At 44.0% G+C, this 22,111-nt stretch overlaps 1 protein-coding gene across 1 annotated transcript in view; it reads left to right on the top strand.

Annotated features, from left to right (window-relative positions):
- LOC111141101 (Rho guanine nucleotide exchange factor 37) overlaps window positions 1-22,111 on the top strand; it is a 49,616-nt gene that overhangs the window by 4,671 nt on the left and 22,834 nt on the right. Inside the window, exons 2-4 of the mRNA XM_022493432.1 lie at window positions 10,381-10,577; window positions 11,749-11,872; window positions 20,847-20,994. Of these exons, the coding sequence (XP_022349140.1) occupies window positions 10,392-10,577; window positions 11,749-11,872; window positions 20,847-20,994 (458 nt within the window). The 5' untranslated portion in view covers window positions 10,381-10,391. The remainder of the gene's footprint in view (window positions 1-10,380; window positions 10,578-11,748; window positions 11,873-20,846; window positions 20,995-22,111) is intronic.

Below are 22,111 nucleotides of genomic sequence, written 5' to 3'. Positions count from 1 at the left end.
AAATCTTTAAAAAAAAAAATAGACATGATCCCTTTCCTTGTGGAGTTTACCCTTTATTGGATGAACCAGTAAAACAAATAGGATAAGAAAAATAGTTATTGGGGGAAAGGAGTGCTTCTTTGGAAGGGGGATGGGAATCAGAGAAAACTTCTTTGGGTTTCAAGCAAGAAGTAAAGCAGTCAGTTTCTTTCTTTTTTTTTTTTTTTTTTTTTTTTTTTTTTTAAGATTTTATTTATTTATTTGAGAGAGAGCAGGAGCGAGGAGAAGGTCAGAGAGAGAAGCAGACTCCCCGTGTAGCCGGGAGCCTGATGCGGGACTCGATCCCGGGACTCCAGGATCATGACCTGAGCTGAAGGCAGTCGTCCAACCAACTGAGCCACCCAGGCGTCCCTCTTTCTTTTTTTTTTTTAAGATTTTTATTTATTTGACAGGGAGAGACACAGCGAGAGAGGGAACGCAAGCAGGGGGAGTAGGAGAGGGAGAAGCAGGCTTCACTGAGCAGGGAGCCCGAGGTATGGCTTGATCCCAGGATGCTGGGACCATGACCTGTGCCTCACTCCCCTCTGGTGCTGTGAATCTAAACAGGATGCCATTATACTTGTCCAGGAGAAAGATGGTAGAGGTTTAGACTCAGAGATGGAAAGCATTAAAGGAACTGATGGATATCCTTAAACTGGGCAGATCACAGAGGTTGAAATTGATCAATGTTCTTTGAATTATGTAGTTTTTTCAGGTTTTTTTTTTTAAAGGGGGGTTTCAAGAGCAGGAGGAGGGAGAAGCAGACTCCCAGCCGAGCAGGGAGCCCAATGCAGGGCTCCATCCCAGGACACTGGGATCATGACCCAAGCCAAACGCAGACTCTTAACTGATGAGTCTGTTTTATCAGTCCTTAGTTTTATCAGTTTTTAGTTGTCCCTAGTCTTATCAGTTTTTAGTTCATATTACTCTACTATGGTCCCCTCCACCCCCAACCCCCAGCTCTCAGCCTCCATCACCCATGTCTTGCTCCTTAGAGAGACCGCTTAAAAAGACATCAGGACCTTGCCGGGCTGGTTACACTAGCATACAGCATTCCTTTGATCCACTGGCCTAGTTGCCTTCAGTAAGAGAATGAGGATAGTCTGCAATTACCTGTTATTCTGTTTTGTTTTGTTTTGTTTTGTTTTTTTATCTATCCTGGCTCCCGGTGATCTCTGTTTCCCTTTATAAAGGCTGAGGGACCATCTCTTTTACTCAAGTGGCAGAATCCCCAAATGGCTAAGGCTAAAGAGGGTGGGGAAAGAAAATATATTAGCTCCTAAGAAAATCCAAAGGCAGGGATGCCTGGGTGGCTCAGTAGGTTAAGCATCCGACTCTTGATTTTGGCTCAGGTCATGGTCTCAGGGTCGTGAGATTGAGCCCCGTGTTAGAATTAGCTCAAGAGTCTCTCTCTCCCTCTCCCCCAAATCTAATTAAAACAAACAAACAAACACACAAAACACCTAAAGGCAGTCAGTCTCCATCATGGCTGGACTGAGTAATGGCCTCAGGGCTCAGTTTCATGGTCCCTCAATCCTTAGCTCCATTTCTTGGTGTTTGCTGCATTTTGAGTCAGGCTCTGGTGTGTCATTCCTATTATTATTATCATCATGATCAGCTGTTCTCACCTTCGGCTTGTATATGATCAGCCAAGTGTCCTTAGATAATGTCTTGACCCATTGGATCCATGGTAGTGCTATCCTTTACAGTGAAACAACAATAGTAACGAAGCAACTGTTAAAATTTTTGCGAGCTTACCTTGTACCACGTACTCTGTTAGACACTTTACATGGATTATCTTTTTTTTTAAAGGATTTATTTATTTATTTGACAGACAGAGATCACAAGTAGGCAGAGAGGCAGGCAGAGAGAGAGGAGGAAGCAGCCTCCCTGCTGAGCAGAGAGCCCGATGCGGGGCTCGATCCCAGGACTCTGGGATCATGACCTGAGTCAAAGGCAGAGGCTTTAACCCACTGAGCCGCCCAGACGGCCCTACATGGATTATCTTATGAAATTTTATAATCACCCTGTAAAGGAGGTTAATAATTATCCCAGGAAAGCCAGCTGACTGATTGCTGAATCAGAATTTAAAATTGGATTTTCTGGCTCTAGAGTGTGGACTCCAAGCCTTTACAGTGCCTCTTGAAGTCCCTCTTAAGAACTAAGAAGAGGGGAGCAAAGCCATCAAATAGTGTGCCTGTATCTTACTTTTTCTGAACATCAATCTTAAAATATACACGGTAATCATAGTAGGGGCAGAACTTTGGAAGTTATTCTCATAATTTTGTCAATCTCTGATCCTTATGGGTTGTTAGAGTTTTGGGAGCTCTTCGTACAGGACGTCTCTCCTTGACTATTCAGTATGTCTGTATAAACCAGGAATGTCAGGCAGGACTCCAGTGTGGCCACTCTTCTTTCTATAGGCATTTCCTCCCTTTGTTTTTCTTTTCTCTCTCTCTCTCTCTCTCTCTTTTTTTTTAAAGATTTGTTTACTTTTATATGAGGTGGGGGGCAGAGGGAGAGGGAAGGAAGAGAACCCCAAGCAGACTACCTACTGAGCATGGAGCCTGACAAGGGGCTTGATCCCACAGCCCTGAGATCATGACCTGAGCCAAAATCAAGGGCCAGACACTTAATGGACTGTGCCATCCAGTACCCATAGTCCTGCGTCTTAACTGAGGTGGTGGTTACACAAATCTGACGTGTGATAAAATGACATAAAAACAATCATTCACGAATAGTAGACTGATGCCAATTTCCTGGTTTTGATATTGTGCTATATTTAAATAATAGGTAACCATCAGAGGACCCTAGTGAAAGGTGCACAGAAAATCTGGTACTATCCTTGCTACTTCCTGTTGAATGAGTCTGTAAGTCTTATACCTGTCTATAATTATTTCAAAATAAAAAGTTAAAAACAAAAAATTACATAGCTTAACTTACCCACTATCTTTGCAGCTCTGTATGGACAAGTACCGCCCAAAAGCCTGGGAGAGCAGGCTGGCTGTCCCTGTTCTATTTCCTGGTCTGGGTCGATAAGGAGGCTTATCTCAGAGAACAAGCTTGGGAAATGTGGCTTTCCTTGTAGTCCAGTCATGCTCAGTCCTGGGATCTCTTTAATGTCCCATGATAGGCAATTTTTTTTTTAAGATTTTATTTATTTATCTGTCAGAGAGTGAGCACAAGCAGGGGGAGCAGCAGGCAAAGGCAGAAGTAGGCTCCCCGCTGAGCAGGGAGCCCAATGCAGGGCTTGATCCCAAGACGCTGGGGTCATGACCTGAGCCAAAGGCAGACACCTAACCAACTGAGTCCCCCAGGAGTCCCCATGATAGGCAATTTAGAACTAAAATCAGTTTAGCCCTCTGCTCTCTCTCGCAAATAAATAAATAAAATCTTAAAAAAAAAAAAAAAAAGACACAGAATTATTCCATGACCACAAAGCTCTCCCTGGTGTTCTTTCTTTATGGTCACACCCACCTGCCCTTCACCCTCATCCCTAGCCAGGTGACCACTAATCTGTTCTCTGTCTCTATAATTTTGTACATGTCATAAATGGAATCATACATGACCTTTTAAGATTAGTTTTTTTTTTTTTTTTCAGGCTGTGTAATACCCTCAAACACCCTTCAGGCTATTACAATTTTTTTTTTTCAGGCTATTACAATTTATGCATAATTCAATCCCTGTTATTTCTGGGTATTCAGTTGTAATGGATATACCCTTTCTTTCTTTTAGAGCATTCACCTTTTCTTAATTATTTTTTAAGTAGGCTCCACACCTAACATGGGGCTCGGACTCATGACCCTGAGATTAAGAGTACCTACATGCTCTACCGACTAAACCAGCCAAGTGTGCCTAAAGCGTTCACCTGTTAAACTCACCTATTAAAACAACATTTTGATTGTTTCCGGTTTGAAAATTACAAATAAAAGTTCTGTAAGCATTTGTGGACACATTTTTGTATGGACATAAGTTTTCTTTCCTGGAATAGATGCCCGAAGTTATAATTGTTAGTAAGTGTAGGTTTCTTTTTTAAAGAAACTGACAAGCTGTTTTCTGCCGTGGCTATACCATTTTTGCATTCCCACCAGTGATGTCTGAGCGATCCAATTTCTCCCATACCTCTGCCAGCAGTTAATACTATATAATATTTTTCTGATTAATGGTTTTATTGAGCTATAACTCATCTCATATACTTCACCCACTGAAAGTGTACAAATCAGTGGTTTTTAGTATATTCACTGAGTTGTGCAGGTATCACCACAATAAATTTAGATCATTTTCGCCACCCCCAAGAGAAACCCTGTGCCCAGTAGCCACCACACTCTATACCCTAGCCCGTTAGCCTAGGAACCCGATGATCTACTTTTCTGTAGATTTGCCTGTTCTGGATATTTCGTATAAGTCAAATCATAAAATATGTGGTCCTTTGTGACTGATTGCTTTGACCTAGCGTAATGTTTTCAAGATTCATCCATGTTAGAGCACATATCCATAGGACTTCATTCCTTTTCATTACCAAATAATGTATAATATTTTTAAAGAAATAAAAGTATGTTTCTTTCCCTTATACAGACCATAAACTAAGAGATGACAAAATGCTCTTACAGGGAGGTTTTGCCAGGCCGGCTTGGAGGTCTAGCTTGCAGTTAACCTAAGTGCAAATTAACGCTATTTTAAATATGTAGCAGTTCTCTGTAGAATGTGCTTTTTGTTTGTTTAACAATAGTTCTGAGTAGTGGAACCTGAGTAGCTCTCCTGAAAGCCTGTTGGGATCTTTCTAGAGAACCTACTATGCGCAGGGTGGGTGAGTGTTAGTGACTCAGGCCAGGGACAGGTCAGCAGGCCACGGGCAGTGTTCAAGAGCTGGAACAGAGCTGTGCATCAGACAGATGCATTCCGGGATCTTTCTAGGCCCTTTGCTCTCCCCATTCAGTTTACAGATCATCTGATTCAGAGGTCAGCGCTTATGGCCCAGGACAGAAACTTCTGCTGCTACTAGTCCCTCCCAAAGGACATTTATATATGAAAGTGTCATCAGTATTGTGAGGAATAGTGAAGGACACCAGGTGAATGGGTGCTCCCCTGTCTCTGAGTGCATAGGGTCTGGGCAGGAGGCTGAGGCCTGGTTCTAAATAATCCTAAATAACCAAGTGCAAGTTTGAACGGGATGTGTTCCACTTTAAATATTAGGAAATATTTTACCCATCCAGAAAAGAACAAAGAACAGTGAAACAAATACCATGTTCTTACCACCTCGCTTTATTTAATTTTAACATTTTTGTCCTCTGTGCTTCATTATTTTTAAGCAAATAGGACTTCTCCTACTTCAGCAATAAAAAGGAAGGAACTACTGATACATGCAACAATTTACAGGAATCTCCAGGACATTATGCTGATTGAATAAAGTCAGTCCCCAGAGGTGACACACTGTAATGATTCCGTTCACATACATTCTTGAAGTGACCAGATGATAGAAGTGAAGAACAGATTCCTGATGGCCAGGGGTTAAGGATGGGATGGAGCTGGAGGGAAGTGAGTGAAAAGGGAACATGAGGGATCCTTGTGATAGAAATGAGCTGTGCCTTGCTTCTATCCTGGCTGTGAGATTGTGTTAAGAGTTTTGCAAGATGTTACCATTGAGGAAATTGGGTAAAGGGTACATGGAATCAGTTTATTATTTATTATAACTGCATGTGAATCTCTATCTCAAAATCAGAAGTGTAGCTCAAAACAAGACAGCTTCAGATCCCATTAAGTCCCTTTTGATATGTCCTCAATTCCATTTCTCTGCTTCCCTTTCCAGAGGCTGCTACCATCCTGAATTTACTGTTGATCATGTTCACAAAATTTTTAATACATATATATGATATATATTATATATTATATATGTTATTTATATATGTATATATTATTTATATATTATATATTATAATATATATTTTTATTTACAGTGTTAGTGAGACTACCCATTATGATATATGAATTTGTAGTTTGTTCATTTTCACTGTTGTTGAGAATTCCATGGTATGGATATATTACAAGTTAATAACCCATTCTCCTGTTGATGGACATCTAGGTTGTTTCTAATTTCCTATCATTATCAGCAGTGCTGCAGTGAACAGTCTTGTCTCCAATCCTTGTGTATAGGAGGAGAAGTTTCTTTTTTTTTTTATGAGTTCACTTATTTATATGACAGAGAGTTTGAAAGAGAGCACAAGTAAGCAGAGTGGCAGGCAGGGAAGAAAGAGAAGCAGGCTCACTGCTGAGCAAGGAGCCAGATGCGGGACTTTATCCCAGAACGCTGGAATCGTGACCTGAGCGGAGCCTTCCGCTTAACACACTGAGCCACCCAGGCGCCCTCAAGTGGACAAGTTTCTTAAAGACAGGTTATCTCTAAGAGTAGAACTGGCCTGATGGTGCAAGCATTTTTAACTTTTCTAGTTATTGCCAAATTGCTCTTTGGAGTGGTTGCAACAATTTACATTACCATATCGGTACATGAGACTTCCCAGTCATCTACAGTCTCACCAACATTTTTATATTTTGCCAGTCTGATGGGCATGAAATGTTATCTCACTGTGATTTTTTTTTTAAGATTTTATTTATCTATTTGACAGAGAGAGATCACAAGTAGGCAGAGAGGCAGGCAGAGAGAGAGAGAGAGAGAGAGAGGGAAGCAGGCTCCCTGCTGAGCAGAGAGCCCGACACGGGGCTCGATCCCAGGACCCTGAGATCATGACCTGAGCCAAAGGCAGAGGCTTAACCCACTGAGCCACCCAGGCGCCCGTTACTTTTGTTTTTAAAGATATATTTATTTGAGGGAGAAAGAGAGTGCATGAGCACAGGGGCAGAGAGAGGGAGAGAGTCTCAAGCAGACCTCACGCTGAGCTTGGAGCCTGACGCAGGGCTACGATCCTAAGGTCATGACCGGAGCCAAAACCAAGAGTCCACACTTACCCCACTGAACCACCCAGGTGCCCCCATTGTGGTTTTACTTAATCACATTTGCCTCATTTGTGTATTAGCCATTTAAACTTCTTCCTTTGTCAGTTACCTGTTCATACCTGTATCGGCTAGAGTTTAGTTGGAGAGAACACAGGTCATTCTGTTTTAACCAGAGTTGGAGGCTCAGCTAACTGCACCATGCAGGTGTCCCTCCATGTCTTTAAATAGCATGCAGGTACTGTCAATTGAGCTTTTGGTTTATGTATTGTTCTTTGACTTTCTACCACAGAAGATTTAGTTGTTTTTTTACTCCCCCTCCACCACACATACACACTCCTCCCACGACCACATACTCCCAGTATAGTTATACATCATATTGTTTAGGTCACTTGCATTATAGTGTGTATAAATTGTATTTATAACTGAACCAGGCAGCAATGTACAATTACTTTATTTTTCCTGCACAACTTTTTAAATTTTTTAAATTTTATTTATTTATTTTTAAAGATTTTATTTATTTGAGAGAGAGAGCGTGGGAGAGTAGAAGGTCAGAGGGAGAAGAAGACTCGCTGTGGAGCTGGGAGCCCAATGTGGGACTCGATCCCAGGACTCGAGGATCATGACTTGAGCTGTAAGCAGTCGCTTAACCAACTGAGCCACCCAGGTGCCCTGGCACAACTTTTTTTTTTTTTTTTGCTTTTAATTTTTTTTTTTTAAAGATTTTATTTATTTATTTGACAGACAGAGATCACAAGTAGACAGGCAGGCAGAGAGAGAAGGGAGAAAGCAGGCTCCCTGTGAGCAGAGAGGCTGACGCGGGACTCTATCCCAGGACCCTGGGATCATGACCTGCGCCGGAAGCAGAGGCTTAACCCACTGAGCCACCCAGGCGCCCCTGCTTTTAATTTTTTATTATAAAATATGACAAACAGAAAGGTGAAGCTGAGTGAATTTTCACAAAACAAACCCCCATGTAACCGCCACCCAGGTCAAATAACGACCACCACCCTGGAAGCCCCCTCATGTCTTCTCTTATTATCAGTCCTCTTACCCCTTCCACAAGGGTAACTGCTCTGACACAACTTTTTTAACAATTGTTTTGTGTTTGTTCGATGGTTTACCTCTTAGTTTTGTATGTATGATCTGTGTGATTATCCCTAAAGATATACCGTGTTCTTTATCGATTCAATGAATCTATTCTCAGGACGTTCTAGCACCTTCTGAAATACCATAGACTGCCATCGGCCTGTAGCCAGGGGTCAGTCCTAGGATTTTCCTTCCCCATCTGGGGATTTCCTTGGCCCTTCTCACTCTAGATCACCAGTGCCCTCCACCTGTGTCTTCCTCTTTCCTGTTTCTTTATTTTGGTGGAGGATATTTATTCTCCCATAGTTTTCTGAGAAGAGGAACATACAAGGATAAATTCTCTAGGCTTTCAAGGTTCTGCAGTTTCTCCTCAATGGATCTAGATACGGATTTTTAAAATACTTATCCTGTTAGGGACTTGTACTTCCTGGATCTAAGAATTCATATATATATATATATATATATATATATATATATTTTTTTTTTTTTTTTTTTTTTTTTTTTACAAATTCTGGGCAATTCTTACTCTTATCTCTTTGAATATTGCCTCTCCTTACTCTCTTTATTCTTGCCTTCTAGAATTCAGATTTGATGCATGAACCTTCTTCTTTCAATATCCAGATTCCTTAAGCTCTCTTTCATATTTTCCATGCTTTTCTCTCTCTTTAGCAATCTGGATAATTTCTTCAGATCTCTGTGCCCTTTTGGTATTTCTCTTTTCTAGATGTCTATTTAATCTGCCTATTCAGTGTTTAATTTTAAAGGCTTTATGTTTAATTTCTGTAAGTTCTGTTTGGTGCTTTAAAAAATCAAAATTGCACAGGTCTTTTTTTTTATATATTATGGGTTTTTTTTCCCCCCTTGCTTATTTTACAGTTTTTACCTGATAGTTTGACTCTCTGGTGTTCTTGGGGTCTACTCCTGCTCATTGCTGTGGAGATCTTGTAATTTTGGATGGCAAACTCATCTTCAGGACAGGGTTCACAGGTGGAGACATTTTATTTCTATGAGCACTCAGAATAGCATTAGTCCAGAAATGTTTTTGTCGGTTTCTCAGCTTTGGGTTACTTGGGCCACATGTGTAGTATCAATTTGAACCTAAAGCCCAGTGAGGGCAGGCCTATTTTTATGAATTTTCAGAGGGAACTTTTTGTCCTCGTGTAGGACCCAAGCCAAGAGGACTTCATCTTCTATGTGAGTGGGGGACATTTTTTCTTTTCGATCCACCATTTCACTGGAGTCTTTGGGGGTCCCAGTTCTGTGAAGAAGTTTGTCTCCTGTTCCTGCCTGAACACCTGTGCCCAAGTCCCTGGTTGCCTGAACTTGGCCATGCCCTTTTCCCTGCCCACTTCTACTTGGGTTCCCAGCCACGTCCGCTCAGCTGCTCCTGCTCTGCTTTCCAGTTCTCTCTGTTTGGGGGTCTTGCTATTTCCTTTCCTCTTTACAAGCCCTGCCGGGCTTTGAGGAGGGAGTTTTATGCCGATACAGCCTGTCTAGGATGTTTTGTAGCAGGGAGGGGTTTTAGGCCATGTTGTTCACAGTATTGCCATTTGTACCTTTAAGCCTAGAGATAAAGGGGTTGTGGGAGTGTCAGGGAGGGAAGGGCCATCTGGCTGGGAAGTTCAGGAAAGAGAAGGGAAGATGAATGTCCAAGGGTAGAGACATGGGAGGGGGCCTAGCAGGTGCAAAAGCACAGAGGCAGGAAATGACTGTGCAGGCCCGGAGGAAAGCACTGTAGCTCTCTTTGGCTGGAGGATGGTCTGTGAAGGGGAAAATGAGCTTGGAGCCGGACCACAGAGCAGCAGGGAGCTGTTCAAACCCCATAGCGCAGAATGCCATGATCACAGCTTTGTTTCAGGAAGTGTAAGCTGGAAGCACCTCCAGGATGCGTGGGTGTGGGCGGCAGCCAGAGGGAGAGGGCTTTAGACTTGGAACAGTGCTCCTGGAGGCTATGGAAGAGCCCATGGGATGGACTACAGGGCCCGGTTGGGGTAGTGGGGGTAGAGAGGTGGGAACCCCTGGGACAGAGGGTGGGAGAGACTGGGCTGAACCAAATAAAGAAATCTGGGTCAAGAGCTGGGAAAAAAATAGAAGAAAAGCTAAGCAAACACATTATCTGAACCCTGGAAAATGTCAGCAATTACGAGCCTTATTCTACCTTTTCAAATTGCTCAGATACTGCCCACAAATGCTAATACACATTTCATTGTGCGATGTGCAAGCTAGAGATGTTTTTAGGCCACTTGATGAATAGTTGTCTTTGGATTAGACACAGTATGTTCCAGTAGTGCTCCTGGAAGTGAGTTGGGATGTGTTTGCCTTTCCTAGAACCTGCCGACATGGCTGAACATGGGACTGATGAGCCGTCTTCCAGGACAGGGAGTCCCGACGGAGAAGGCCAGGCCTCTGGGGACAGACTGTCGCTGCATCAGAGGCTGGCTGTCAGGGAGCTCATTGACACTGAGCTCTCCTACCTACACCTGCTCCGGCTTTGTGCCTCTGACATCAGGAGCCGCCTGCAGCAGGTACGGGGGCTGCACACAGCCTCCCTTAATAGGGGCAGACCTGGGTCCTGGTTTTTGAGACCCCACAGCTCTTCCAGGGGCAGGCCTGATGGAGGGGAAGGTGTGGTGGCCGGGAAGTCATCTGGATGGAAGCTGGGGTGCTTCCATTTACTGGGCGTGCAGCCTTCAGCCAGGCCTTTAACACATCAGAGCCTCAGTGTATGCATCTGCTAAATGGAGAGAGGAGTAATCACCCCAGAGAATTAAGTGAGCTAATGCATAAAATAGCCCTTTATCAAATTTAGAACAGATTGCTTAAACTGACCTATATTCCAGTCATCTCATTTAGGAGATGGCAACAGGAAGAAGTTATCACCATGGTGAGTTTTTACATCTTTTTTTTTTCCCTCTTATTTCAGAAATAATACAAGCTCTCTTTATAAAATATAAAGTATCCCTTAGCATGTAAGCACCATTAGGGCAATGTACCCCCAGTTCTGGACTCATAAATCAGAGACTTCCAATTAGTGTTTCTTGAATGAATGAAATACTCAAGTGGGAAATGTGGGAAGTGAAAGTTTTCTCATATTTTACTTTCCAGAAATTAGGATTTTTCTCTGTAGGCATTAAGCAAACAACTACAGGTTGTTACTTACTCCAACAAAAATAAGAGCACACTCTAGAAATCTTTCTGCAGTTAGCTCTTCCTACTTGATTGTGCATCCAGGACACACACACACACGCACAATCTCCTGCATACACCCATGCACATATATAGATGTCCTACAGTAGAATTGCCAGTTCATAGTAGCTGGAGTTCAGAATATATGTCAAGGTAATGGTGGTGGGTGCCAAGTATGTCAGAGCTGGAAGGAAATCCAGCTTTCCGCCCTAATCTGACAGATAGGGAAACTGAGGGAAGAAACATGATGGCTGCCAGCAGATCTGGGATAAAACCCCAGTTTAGCTTTCATTCCATGCTGAGCCCTCCATCTCTTCCTCACTTCCTGTAGAGTAATGAGAACACCTAATTTATAAAGTTTTTCAAAACCTTGCAAACATTCCACTGTGACAATATTCCCAAGAGTAATAGGACCCTGAATGTGTGAATGTTCTGGACTGATGTCCAAAGTCTGCAAACCGTCCCTCTGCTCAACTCCCAGAGACTCCTATGGTTTTTTGTTCCTTCTAGCTGCCCCAGGGAGATCTGGATGTCCTGTTCTCAAATATCGATGATATCATTGAGGTGAACAGCAGATTTCTTCATGATCTGCAAGAAACAACATCCAGGGAAGAGGAAAAAGTGTACTTAATTGGTAAGCAAAAGACAAGGCAGTTGTCAGCCCTAGATTCCCATGAATTGTCCTCAGCATGTGGGTATTGCTGAACTATCTCCAGTTCCAGGGAAATGCCGCTCAATGGGAGTTTCCTTTGGGGATCTCTGAAATACAGCATGACAGAGCTGGTAGGACCCTCAAATAATATCCAGCCCAATCCCATCACTTTACAGAAAACGAGATTGGGGCCCAGAGACAAGGAGGGACTAATTTGGTCAGTGGCCTAGCTGAGCCATTAGTTATTTACTAAGCTTAGTTATATACAGAGCACTTGCCAGTTACTATGCTGTGTGCTGGGGTCACAGCATCAACAAGTGAGTCCAAGTTCCCATTCTTAAGGCTTGACAAGTTAGAGAGACAGCAGATAAACAGATAAACAAGAGAATTTTAGAAAATAATTTAGAGGGAATCTGGGTGGCTCAGTTGGTTAAGCAACTGCCTTTGGCTCAGGTCATGATCCTGGAGTCCCAGGATCAAGTCCCACATCAGGCCCTCTGCTCATCAGGGAGCTGGCTTCTCCCTCTGCCCCTCGCCCCTTTCATGCGCTCTCTCTCTCTCTCAAATAAATAAAATCTTTAAAAAAAGGAAAAAAAAAAAAGAAAATAATTTAGAATTTGAAGAAAAGAAACAAATGCAGTAACCCTTGGATATGATAGTAGTCCTCCTAGGAAGGGGGCATTTGAACTGAGATCTGAATATTAGGAAGGAGATGGCTATGGGATCTGGAGGGAGAGCAGAAAGAATGGCTGTGCAAAGGCCCTGAGGCAGGGTTATCCCTGCCTAGAAAGTTTGAAAGACAGACAGAAAGAAGCCTAGTATTACTTCAGGGAAGTTTATGAGGAGAGTATGTTTGGAGATGAGATGGAAGAGGTGGAGAAGGACTGAATCATGTAGGGCCTTCTAGACCTTGGTAAGGAGTTTGAATTTTATTCTGAATGTGATGAGAAACTATTCAATGGTTTTGAGCAGGAAAGCGATAGGGTCCGATTTATCTTTTTGATGACCTCTTTGGCTATTGCGGACAGTGGGTATGAGGGAGTGGCAAATATGGAAGCATGAGACCAGTGGGGACCTCACTGTCACCCAGGTGAGAGATGGTGGGAGTGTCCTCACTCTGGGATGGTTAGGAGGACCCTTTAGAGCATAAAGGAGGTGGGATGAGTGGGGATAAACCTCACACCTGTGTCCCACATTCTCTTCTCATCTGTTGCCCTGAGCTCACACCACAGAACCCCAAGGTCAGGGGTTTTGAGTGGAGTCAGGCAGGGGAGGTGAAAGGGCACCAGGTAGAGAAGGGGGGCAGGGAGGGCACCCAGCACAGGGCCCACCCAAGTTCCCTGGCCTTTACATCACCAATCTACCCTTTCTGAGACAGGAATGATGATGGAGATTAAAAATAACAAGTACACACATTTTTTTAGAAAGCCCATTTTCTGAGTGTTTACTAAATGCTTAGCACTTACGGAGTCATGTATTAACTCATTTCATCCTCACAACAACCCGGAAAGGTAGACACTGCTACCTCATTTTACAGTTGAGGACACGGAGGCACAGAGTGGGGAAGTAACCCATCGAGGTCACGCGGCTAGTGGCAGAGCCAGGATTTGAACTTGGTAGTCAGTTTCCGGAGCCAGTGCTCTCTTAACTGTGGCACTGAGCAGCTTCCATGTAGTGGAGAACGGTAGCAAAGCCTGTGAACGTGTTTATTATTCCCTTGAGAATAGAGTTCCTTATTGAAACAGCAATGCGAATGAGTTACCATTTCCTATAAAAGACAGATGAACACAAAATGAAAGAACAAGATTTTTTTTAAGTAGCTGGGTAGATATTCTTAACATTTACCATTTTATCCTTATTTCTGTTACAAATTACCATTTATTTGAGTGGGAATCAGTATAACCTCAGGCTGAGGACACGCTGGGGTCCAGGGACTCAGAGTCAGGTTCTCCTGTTGCTGTGGTTTAAGGTTCGATGCCGTTCCTTGTATGAGGGGCCTTGGTTGACAGTCTCTGCCTTCCTGGTTGACCTGCAGCGAAGAGTCAGGATGTCACTTTGTTTTCCAAACACACCTGGTGATCACTCTGCTCCCTGCCTTCCTGGTAGAGCTACCAGATAAAATACAGGTCCCAGGGGGGCCTAGGTGGCTCAGTGGGTTAAAGCCTCTGCCTTCGGTGCAGGTCATGATCTCAGGGTCCTGGGATTGAACCTCACATCGGGCTCTCTGCTCAGCATGGAGCCTGCTTCCTCCTCTCTCTCTGCCTGCCTCTCTGCCTACTTGTGATCTCTGTCTGTCAAATAAATAAATAAAATCTTTAAAAAAAATACAGGTCCCAATTAAATTTAAACTTCAGATAAACAATGAATAATTTTTTAAAGATTGTATTTATTTATTTGAGAAAGAGAGAGAGAGAGATTGAATGTGCACGACGAGCAGGGGAAGGGTCAAGCAGACTCCCTGCTGGGCGTGGAGCCTGATGCAGGGCTCCATCCCAGGACCCCGAGCCAAGGTCAGACACTTAACTGCCTGAGCCACCTGGGCGCCCCGTCAGTGAATAATTTTTTAGTATCAGGATGCAACATTTGGAATATACTTATACTAAAAGTGTGTTCATTATTTAGCTGAAATTTAGTCCTGTATTTTTTCCCCTCTGATATGGCAGTCTGATTTCCTGTCCTATTTCCTGTTTCCTTTACAGAGTCTACAGAAAATAGCCTTCTCATCTTCTGACCCTTGTGGTTAGCCGAAAAAAGGCACAGAGAATCCACATGGCTCTTCTCTTCGGTGCCCTATGTATTGGGTCAAGACTGCCCTGGCTTCTGCCAGCTCTCTGTTCCTGATCTTGCCAGCCCCCTTGCCTTCCTGCATAAGGAAAGCCCTTCTCCCAATCCTGCAGACACAGCATTTCAAAAGATTTTTAGCTCTCAGGCGTAGCTGTCTTTAACAGGCTTTTTTTCCCCCAGATGACTTAGGTCCCCTGTCCTTTTCGAATGAGTCCATTACAACTCTGACATTCACAGGCGTCTCTGCCCCGGGTTATCTCACCAGAAGGTGCCCTGGTGTAGCTCAGTGCAGTCCAGTAGAAATGTAATTCAAGCCGTACACGTCATTGAACATTTTTGAGTAGCTCCATTTGGAAAATTAAAGAAGAAGATAAAATTAATTTTAGTATATTTAATTTATGCCAATATGTCCAAACTCATATTTTAACATGTGATCAATATAAAAGTTATTCGTGAGACATTTTGCTTCTTTTTTGTACTAAGTCTTTGAAATCCAGTGTCTTTTATACTGACAGCACATCACAATCAAGATTCTCCATATTTCTAGTCCCCAAAGGCCACATATAGCCAGTGACCTCTGCCTCTGGGCTGTGCAGGTCTAATGGTTTGGAGTCTGACTGGCAAGGCTCTGCTGCCCACCGGTTCCTGTGGGTCTCCGAGCCTCAGTTTCTGCCTCTTTGAAATGTGCCAGCCATGACGCTGAGTAGCACAGACTAGCTCTTTCATTCTTACAATACTCTGACTAGTTAATTACTATTATTATTGTCTCCATCTTACTAAAGAAAAACCTGAAGCTCAGAAAAGTTCAATAATTTCCTCAAGGTCATACAGCTTGGCCAGGCAGAGTCAAGAGCCATAACCCTTGACCATCTTGACTCTCTTTCTTATCTTTCTGATTCATCCCAGCTGTAGGTATACTTTTTTTTTTTTTTAGAAAGATTTTATTTATTTATGACAGAGAGAGACACAGTGAGAGAGGGAACACAAGCAAGGGAGTGGGAAAGGGAGAAGCAGACTCTCTACTGAGCAGGCAGTTGGATGTCGGGGCTCGATCCCAGGACCCGGGGATCATGACCGGAGCTAAAGGCAGACGCTTACCCACTGAGCCACCCAGATACCCGATAGGTATTCTTTTGATGCTGGGAGTAACTTTTCCACTGGAGTGACTTGTTCACAGTCTGTGGCCATAAGGCAAGACGAAAAGAAGTTAAGTCTTTACTTTTGCATTCCTGGTGTTCCTGCCCCTTTGGATAGCCGTACTTCCTGGGAGTTTGCCTTCCTCTACCGCTGGCCACGCTATGCTACAGTTCCTTCGCCATCAGTCACATTTGTGTTGATCCCTTCCTAGGTTAAGAAGAATGTGGGAACCGCCCTACATTTCAGGGCTGCCCCCAGGCTGTCTCTTAGCTGGGATGGTGTCTGCAGTTGGCTGATCTCCTGGCATGCACATTCTCCCTAGCGACAGTTTTGTGTCCTCTTTTCTCTGTGCTCCCTCCTTCTGGGGGCTTCTCCTGAGGCATTCTCTCTGAGGATCGGCTGGGTCAGAACTGGGGAAGTGGACTGGTCCTGTGTGGCAGTCTGGGTGGCTGAAAGCTAGACCATGCCGAGCTAGGCACTGTCCCACGTGTCTTATGGGGTCTGGTCCAGGTCAGAGGCCCAGACTGTAGCTTCAGCAGGCAGTAGGGTCTGCTGGGCTTCCTGTGGTCCATAGCCCCCCACTTCCGTTCTTGGCTAACACATTTCTCTTCACCCTCACCACTTCCCCCTGGATGGATGACCATAGGCTCTTGTGGATGGGTGAGGTAGTTTTCTTTCTTTCTTTTTTTTAAAGATTTTATTTATTTGACAGACAGAGATCAGAAGTAGGCAGAGAGGCAGGCAGAGAGAGAGAGGAGGAAGCAGGCTCCCCATTGAGCAGTGAACCCAACTTGGGGCTCGATCCCAGGATCCCAGGATCACGACCTGAGCTGAAGGCAGAGGCTTTAACCCACTGAGCCACCCAGGTGCCCCAAGTGAGGTAGTTTTCTAACTGCCATTCCTGTAACCACTTTTGACCCCTAGTTTAGTCTCAACATAGTATAGATCTTTTTTTTTTTTTTTAATTAATAGACTTTACTTTTTAGAATGCTTTTAGGATTACAGACAAAATAAGTAGAATGTACAGGGAACTCTCATATGGTCCCACTCTCCGTAACTCATAGAAGTGGAATTTGTATTTGTTCTCTTGTGTTTGGCTCTCACTTGGTATAATGTCTTCAAAGTTCTTTTTAAACTTTCTAAATCTTGGGCATCTGGGTGGCTCAGTAGGTTAAGCCTCTGCCTTCAGCTCTGTTCCCGGTCTCAGTCAGGGTCCTGGGATCGAGCCCCGTGCTGGGCTCTCTGCTTGGCTGGGAGCCTGCTTCCTCCTCTCTCTGCCTGCCTCTCTGCCTACTTGTGATCTCTCTCTCTGTGTCAAATAAATAAATAAAATCTTAAAAAAAAAACAACTTTCTAAATCTTAAAATAATTTTAGATTTACAGAAAAGTGGCAAAAATAGTACAGAGGTCCTAAACAACCCTCAAACTAGCTTTTCCTTATTTTAACATCTCAGATATCCATAGTATATTTTTGATACCAGAAATTAGCATTATTGCAACGCTATTAACTCTACAGACCCTATTCACATTTTGCCTGCTTTCCTACAGATGTCTTTTTTTCTGGCCCAGGATCCAATCTAGGTTACCACAGTTCATTTTATTGACATGTTCTCTTGGCCTTCTTTAGTCTGTCTGTCTTTTGTGACCATATACTTCTGAAGAGTCTGAGCCAGGTTTGTAGTATATCTGTCACTTTGAAGTTTTCAGTTATTAAAATTAAAATGATATTATAGATTGTATAAAAGCTTAGGTATGTATAATCTATATTTTATAAATTATAAAAGTACATATTTATAAACATTTTATGTATTTATAAAATTAAAATTATTTTTGGGACACCTGGGTGGCTCAGTTGGTTAAGCCACTGCCTTTGGTTCAGGCCATGATCCCAGGGTCCTGGGATCGAGTCCCACATCAGGCTCCTTGCTCAACAGGGAACCTGCTTCTCTCTCTGCCTCTGCCTGCCACTCTGCCTGCTTGTGCGCTCTCTCTCTCCCCCTCTCTCTCTCTCTCTGACAAATAAATAAATAAAATCTTTTTTAAAAATTAAAATTATTTTTATTCTTAAATTGACATAATACATTTTTGGCAATAATATCCTGGCCAATGTCTTGTCCTCCTTAGTGTGTCAGAACAGGGGCACTTGCTGTTCCCATATGTTATTACTTAGAATAATGTTAACTTTGATCACATGGTTGATAGAAGGTAATATCTGTTGTGTTTTTCCACTATAAATATTATTCCACTATAAGTACTATAAGTAATATATATAATTTTCCCCTTGTTATTCATAAATAATGACAAGTTTTCTCTTACGGAGAAAAACTTTGATAGTATCCAAATGTCCTATTTCATCTCAAACTTTCACACATTAGTTTGTTTTTTTTAAGATTTTATTTATTTATTTGAGAGGGAGAGAATCAGAGAGAGCATTAGCAGGGGGAGCAGCAGAGGGAAAGGGAGCAGCTGAGACAGAGGGAGATTTCTGCAGGCTCCCCACCGATCAAGGAGCCCGATGCGGGACTGGACCCCAGGACCCTGAGATCATCACCTGAGCAGAAAGCAGACGTCCCACCCATTAGTTTTAACATCCATCAGTGGTTCTTGCCTACAAGACCTATTGCTGGTGTTCTCATGGTAATTTCTATTTCGCTTATCCCTTCGACATTTATTAATGGCAATTTTTCTATAAGCAAGAACTGTCCCTTCTTGCGCATTCATTTGTTCAGTTATTTATTTATGACAGTATGGCCTCTTGAATGTTTACTTTATTCCGTGAGTCAGAATCCAGTACTATCGTTATTTATTTTCTTGTTCAGATTGTACCAGTGTTGGCCATTGAGAGCTCCTTCCATTTGGCTCCTGTGTCCTTGTAGTACGCCTCTGACAATTTTTTAGAACATCCTTATTTTCTGACACGACAAGGTGTTCCAGGCTCGTCTTGTGTTTCCCTGCCCTGTCTTTGGAATCAACCATTTCTCCTAGGATCCCTGGTTCCTATTTGGGGAGAATAGTATTTAGACACCAAGCTCTAGGCTGTAAGTGTGCTCATTGCCCCTGGGATGTCAACTAATAGAGCTGGGATATATATGTATATATACTAATGTATGCATATACACTACATTTCTTTCTATATCTATCTGTCTGTATTTATATATTGAAACCGTGAACTCATAACGATACCTACAATTCCAGTCCATCCAATCCATGCTCACCTCTCATCCCTATTACCCTATCGCATTCCCTCATTCTTTCCACCCCAATCCATCCACCTGCTGCAGGTAACCAATCTCATAAATTTCTGATTTAAAAATATGGAGTGCAGGGCACCTGGGTGACTCAGTCATTAAGCATATGCCTTCCACTCAGGTCATGATCCCACGGTCCTGGGATCAAGCCCCACGTCCTCTCTGCTCAGCGTGGAGTCTGCTTCCTCTCTTTCTCTGCAGCTGCCCCTGCTTGTATGCACGCGTGCTCTCTCTGTCAAATAAATACAATCTTTAAAAAATAAATAAAAATAGGGGCGCCTGGGTGGCTCAGTGGGTTGAGCCGCTGCCTTCGGCTCAGGTCATGATCTCAGGGTCCTGGGATCGAGCCCCGCGTCGGGCTCTCTGCTCAGCAGGGAGCCTGCTTCCTCCTCTCTCTCTGCCTGCCTCTCTGCCTGCTTGTGATCTCTCTCTGTCAAATAAATAAATAAAATCTTTAAAAAAAAATAAAAAAATAAAAAATAAAAAAATAAATAAAAAATAAATAAAAATAAAAAATAAAAATATGGAATGCTTCATAGATTTGCCTGTTATTCTTGTGCAGGGACCACGCTCATCTTCTCCATATTGTTCCAACTTCCGTGTATGTGCTGCTGAAGCCGAGCGCTAGAGTGGTCTTTTTAACACAGAAAGCAGATCATCCCTGCTCAAACCCCTGCCTCTATTAGAAGAAAACACAAACACTTTACTCCATCTTACCTACCTACTTGAGGCCCTGTGTGATCTGGCTGCAGCTGCTGGATTATTTTCTCTGCTTTGTGCCCTTGTTTCCTCTGCTTCGGCTATTTTTGCCTTTTTGCTGTTCCCCATATGCCCAGTGCTCTCCTGCCTAAGGCTTGAAGCCCTTTGCATTTTCTTTCCGAAAGCCTGGAGTGCTGCTCCCACTCCACGTTCCCAGGTCCCGGGTGCTTCTGGTCTCTGATAAACATGCACATCCTCCTGGAGGCCTTCCTTATGGAGATCTTCTACTGCTTTCTAATGCTTGGTTATGCTTCTTCGCATCATCGCATTGTGACAGGTGTAACGTATTTACTTACTGCCTGTCTTCACCACGGGGACACAGGCTCCATGAGGCAGGGACTTTGTTTTGTTCGCAGGGCGCAGAAGGGGGCATGACGTCTAATCCATAGATAAGCAGTTGGTAAATATTGTGGGAGTCAAGTTTGCATCAGATGTTTTTACACGCTGTGTTTGATTTAGTTCTGACAACAACAACAAAAAAACACTTGGAGGTGAAGACTCTTATTCTAACCTGTGGGTGAGAAAATGGAGGGTCCAGGAGGTCAAGGGCTCACCCTAGGTCATGCCTCAGGGGAAGGGTTGGCTGTAGAGCTGTTTCTGGTCCTCTCTGACTGCAGAGCCCATACAGGTGACAACCTGTGCTCTGCTTGAGCGTGTCTTTGTAGACTGGGGGTTTGAAGTTGTCCTTGGCACACACGTGATTGTAAAGGTGTGACATGAGTATGTTCTGGGACCTGTAAAGCACCTCACTAATAATATTACTGCTCTAATGATAGCTGTGCTTTAGTAAGACTCCCCGGGTGCCAGCCTGAGCAGCGTTCCGTCACATAATCCTTCCAGCAGCCTTTTGAAAGTAAGATGGAAACTCAGGAAGAAGAGGTAATTTGCCCAAAGTGGCCCAACAGGTCAGGCCTGGTGGTCTCAGTCCCCAGTGGAGGGCTCCTCTGTCTAACTCACCACCTCCATGTCCCAAGTGAGGGGACAGACAGACATGCCTTTGGGGGCCCCTGTTGCTTTTTCACCATCAGGCAACTTGTTCCTGGAATTCCAAGAGGAGCTGGAGCGAGTCTACAGGGTCTACTGTGCCAGCTACGACCAGGCCTTGCTGTTGGTGGAGACCTACCGGAAGGAGCCAGAGCTGCAGCAAGAGATCCAGAGCGTCATCGAGGCCGTGGTGTGAGTAGCACGACCAGTGCGACCAGTGCGCGTGCGCTCCTGCTGCCGTCGGCCCTGGGGGCGGGAGCCGTCCGGGTCTCTCCCCTCCTCGGTGCTGCCCGTGCTGCTGCGGTGGCTTCGAGTAACAAAGGTTTATGCCTTCCTGATGCTCCACTGCGGGTCACCTGAGGCTCTCCTCTGGGCCATCCTCGCTTTGGGGCCCACGCCGACAGCAGCCGCTCCCTGGGTTATTGCCAGTAACTGCGGCAAAGGGCAAGGGAGCTCTGGAGGGCTCGATGCTGCCAATAAGTGCTCCAGGCCAGGGGCGCCTGAGTGGCTCAGTGGGGGAATTAAGTGCTCCAGGCCAGAAATGATATGCATCCCTTTCTCATAATTCATGGCCCAGACCTAATCCCATGGCTTTGTCTACCTGCCAGGAAGCCAGGGTATGCCACCCTGCCTGGGGGTCCAGAGGTGGAAAAGCAGAAACTTTTGGTGAACAGCACTCCTTTCTCCCACGGGAAGGGCAGTGAGATGGTGGGAACCATGTGCTGTAGGAAGCATGGCATGAGGCGGACTCGGATCACCCCGGAAGGCCTCTCCACACACAGTTGAAATAGGATCCAAACTGCCCTGGGTGGCCTCACCACCCAGAGCTGGCACCAGTGCGTAGAAGCTCTAGATAGAAATTTGGAGAGAGCAGGAATTCCTGGGTGGCTCTGTCGGTAAAGTGTCTGCCTTCAGCTCAGGTCATGATCCCACGGTCCTGGGATCGAGTCCTGTATCCTGCTCCCTGCTCAGTCTGTTCCTCCCTCTGCCTGCTGCTCCCCCGCCTGTGCTCTCTCTCACTCCCCCTCAATTTCTGACAAATAAATAAATAAAATATTAAGAAAAAGAAAATGTAGAGAACAGATATTTTTTAAGTTAAAATTTTGAGTGGAGAACAGTTACATAGTTCAGAAGCTTTTTAAAAAATTGATGCCCCAGAAGCTTTAAAAAATCCAAACTTATGCAACACAAAAAATCCTGTCCTGTCCTGTCCAATCCTGTCCGTTCATTTACCTAAGTACTACTCCCAGCCTCAAAGTCATGCTAACCACTTGTAAATTGCTTGTGGATCTTTGTAGAGTTCCTTTAT

This window comes from Enhydra lutris, unplaced genomic scaffold, assembly GCF_002288905.1.
Source record: "Enhydra lutris kenyoni isolate GAN:26980312 unplaced genomic scaffold, ASM228890v2 scaffoldscaffold5, whole genome shotgun sequence".
NCBI lineage: Eukaryota > Metazoa > Chordata > Mammalia > Carnivora > Mustelidae > Enhydra > Enhydra lutris.
The sequence above is the reverse complement of the archived record's forward strand: the minus strand, read 5'-3'. Positions and strand labels throughout refer to the sequence as shown.